The sequence below is a fragment of the Limulus polyphemus genome, unplaced genomic scaffold (genome assembly GCF_000517525.1).
Source record: "Limulus polyphemus unplaced genomic scaffold, Limulus_polyphemus-2.1.2 Scaffold3514, whole genome shotgun sequence".
Taxonomy (NCBI): domain Eukaryota; kingdom Metazoa; phylum Arthropoda; class Merostomata; order Xiphosura; family Limulidae; genus Limulus; species Limulus polyphemus.
In genome coordinates this window covers 55,499-58,244 of record NW_013669124.1, presented here as the reverse complement: position 1 = coordinate 58,244, position 2,746 = coordinate 55,499, and the positions used below count along the sequence as shown (strand labels likewise).

At 31.6% G+C, this 2,746-nt stretch overlaps 1 protein-coding gene across 9 annotated transcripts in view; it reads right to left on the bottom strand.

Annotated features, from left to right (window-relative positions):
* Window positions 1-2,746, bottom strand: part of LOC106469492 (zinc finger protein OZF-like) — a 105,415-nt gene that overhangs the window by 47,714 nt on the left and 54,955 nt on the right. The window contains exon 5 of one of the 9 annotated variants that reach the window (XM_022398030.1): window positions 729-915. The exons of the other annotated variants lie outside the window; for them this stretch is intronic. Coding sequence (XP_022253738.1) covers window positions 729-915 — 187 coding nt within the window. The remainder of the gene's footprint in view (window positions 1-728; window positions 916-2,746) is intronic. 9 annotated transcript variants of the gene reach the window in all.

Sequence of the window (2,746 nt, the reverse complement as noted above, 5' to 3'; positions counted from 1 at the left end):
CCCGTACAGAGATTAATTACTGAAAATAACAAATAAAATATAAGGTTTTTTTCTTAAGAAACGTTTGATAACTATTTGGACATTATAAAGATTTCGCATGTGAAATTTCAAAATTTTCTGATGTATAAAAGTATTTTTAATCTCTAAATGAATATTACTTTGCATGATAGAAAGGCTGTTACATGCAAAACGAAAAAAAGACACGAGAAAAACATTGCTTTACAAACCTTAAGACAAAATAAAAAACTTTAATATTTTGCATATCAAAGCATTGTGATGTTTACTGATAATCCGCCAAATTTCATTAACATTCACTTACTAATTTAAAAGTTATAGCATGAAAACAATAACAAGCACAAAATGGTTACGAGCTTGGTCCCAGGAACCAAGCTCATGCTGAAATAGTTAACAGGGATAAGAATATAACCATCATGTATATCCACCTTCTAATCCAAAGATAAGTGGAATTTCCTGAAACCCGTATAACTCAGTGAAAGTAGAAAATTGAATGATAAATTGGGTTTCATATTTACCTAAAATACTTGTAATCGGAAGCATCACCAAACAAATCCAACATGACTCTAGATGAAACCATAAAGACAACTCTGTGTTATAAACTTTATTCTATAAAACTGTACATTATTAGCATTATTAAACACTGGTGTTTTTCCACTAGTATATGTACCACAATAAAGTTAGTGGATATAGTTCTTAAAATTTACACTTACCTGATAAACTTTCCATCCCAGAGATAACTTGTTGAAAATCATTTTCTGGTTCTTTTTCATTTTTCAAACTCACATCAACATACTCTGAACAATCTAGAACTTCATCATCACTCTCACTGAACTTTGAAGTGCCGCCATCCTTTGCTGAATCACTACTTTGTTCAATTTCTACATCGACAAGTATGTTCTAAGAAGACAAAATAAAATGTTCTAAAATAAAAAAGAAGATAAATAATAACTAATGCTGTCAATACAAACTTCTTTAAAACTTATTTTTCAATTTGAATTTCACTGTACACAAATGAATCCAATAAAGTTAATTTTAGGGTAGAGCAGGCCTCAACAAATCCTGGGCACCACAGCGACTAAAACTTTCATCGTGGCACATAGTATGTACTCCCATTTTATTCATGTGTAGGGCTAAGCTAAGTGGAACTCAAATCTAGAACAATTCTGGACTCTTGCAAGTCCAGATCTATTTCCACATTCTTTGAATCCTAAATCGAACTTTGTTTTTAGGAATTTACTGGCGGATTCAGCACTTCATGTTTTTCATGCACAACATGTTACTAATTTTGCACCATTTTGATTTTTCTTCTTTCTCTCAATTCAAGCAATGAGTGTGTGTGTGTGTGTGCGTTTAGACCCAGACAAGACCAAAGGCAGTTAGTTCAGGCAATACTATCAAGAGGTTGCTGATATCACGTCATCGTTAGAATGCACTCATTGCTGTGAAAGTAAATAAATATACACTGGTGCCTTGATTATCTGCACTGGTCCAAGGAAAGCAGAAAAATGAAGATAACAGAAATGGTGGATAATAGAGGCACTAGTGTATCTCATTAATTAGCCCATTGTTTAATCTAAATAAAAATATTCACTATATTTAAGTTCCTGGTTTTAAATTACAATCTTTTTACTGTTGTTTAATCACATTTTCATGAACAATTATAAAAGTCGTCATAATCATAAAAGCCAACTGTTGGTCGGTCACGCTCAATTTCTCCGAATTTTGTGAGTTACACAAGTCCAATTCCACTATTTCTCCAATTATACTTTTCTTTTGACTGACCGTTCCCATTTAAGTTGAATTTAATCTCTAACATAGGTGTAAATAACCCCTAAGTTTCACCACTTTTTTCTGCTATAGATATGTAAGTGCATCTGTACTCTATCAAAGCCTGTGAAAACTAAGTAAAAAATTAGCATAAATCTATGTTTGGGAATTATTACAAAAAAGCCTTTGTTAAAAGAGGCTGAAGATATCAATTATCTGTAGGGAAGAGGATAATACCCCAATACAACCTGAACATGCATCTGTGGTTAAAGGATGCCTGCAGTGCAGTATAGAACATTGATCGACAACTGAAGTTGAGTGAAATATTTAAGAAATCTTAATGTCGATTTTGTGTGTTTTTGTATACTGTGTTTTTAATCACTAATCAAATAAAGTTAACCAAGCTACAAATATTTTGTATTCTTATCTTAACAGATAAAAATAAAAGAGGCAAGGCTAAGCTTGAACCAGCCGAATTATGATTTGAACGCACACCTGATCCTGCAAGTACAAACCTCCGATTTTATGCAACACCTGAAGTTTTGCAACCAAAATTCATTTCTGTGTGACAATTTCTTCAAAACGTGTAAATTATTGCTTAGAAGTGTAATGGCACAATTATTTTGAGAAAATTTGTGGGAAAGAAAAAAAACTGGGTTGATCAAGTGTCGCAAATAACAGAGAAGCAGATAATTCAGGCATAATGTCTTCACTTTAGGCTTAATTACAAAAAAGTGGTACCTTAGGCTTACATATCGCATTGTGAAAATGTTATTAACTTTATGCACAAAAGTATAGATATAAAATGTTATTAACTTTATGATATCTATACTTTTTGTGATAAAGTTAATATCATTTTGATATCCATACTTTTGTGATAAAGTTAATATCATTTTGATATCCATACTTTGGTGATAAAGTTAATAACATTTTGGTATCTATACTTTTGTGATAAAGTTAA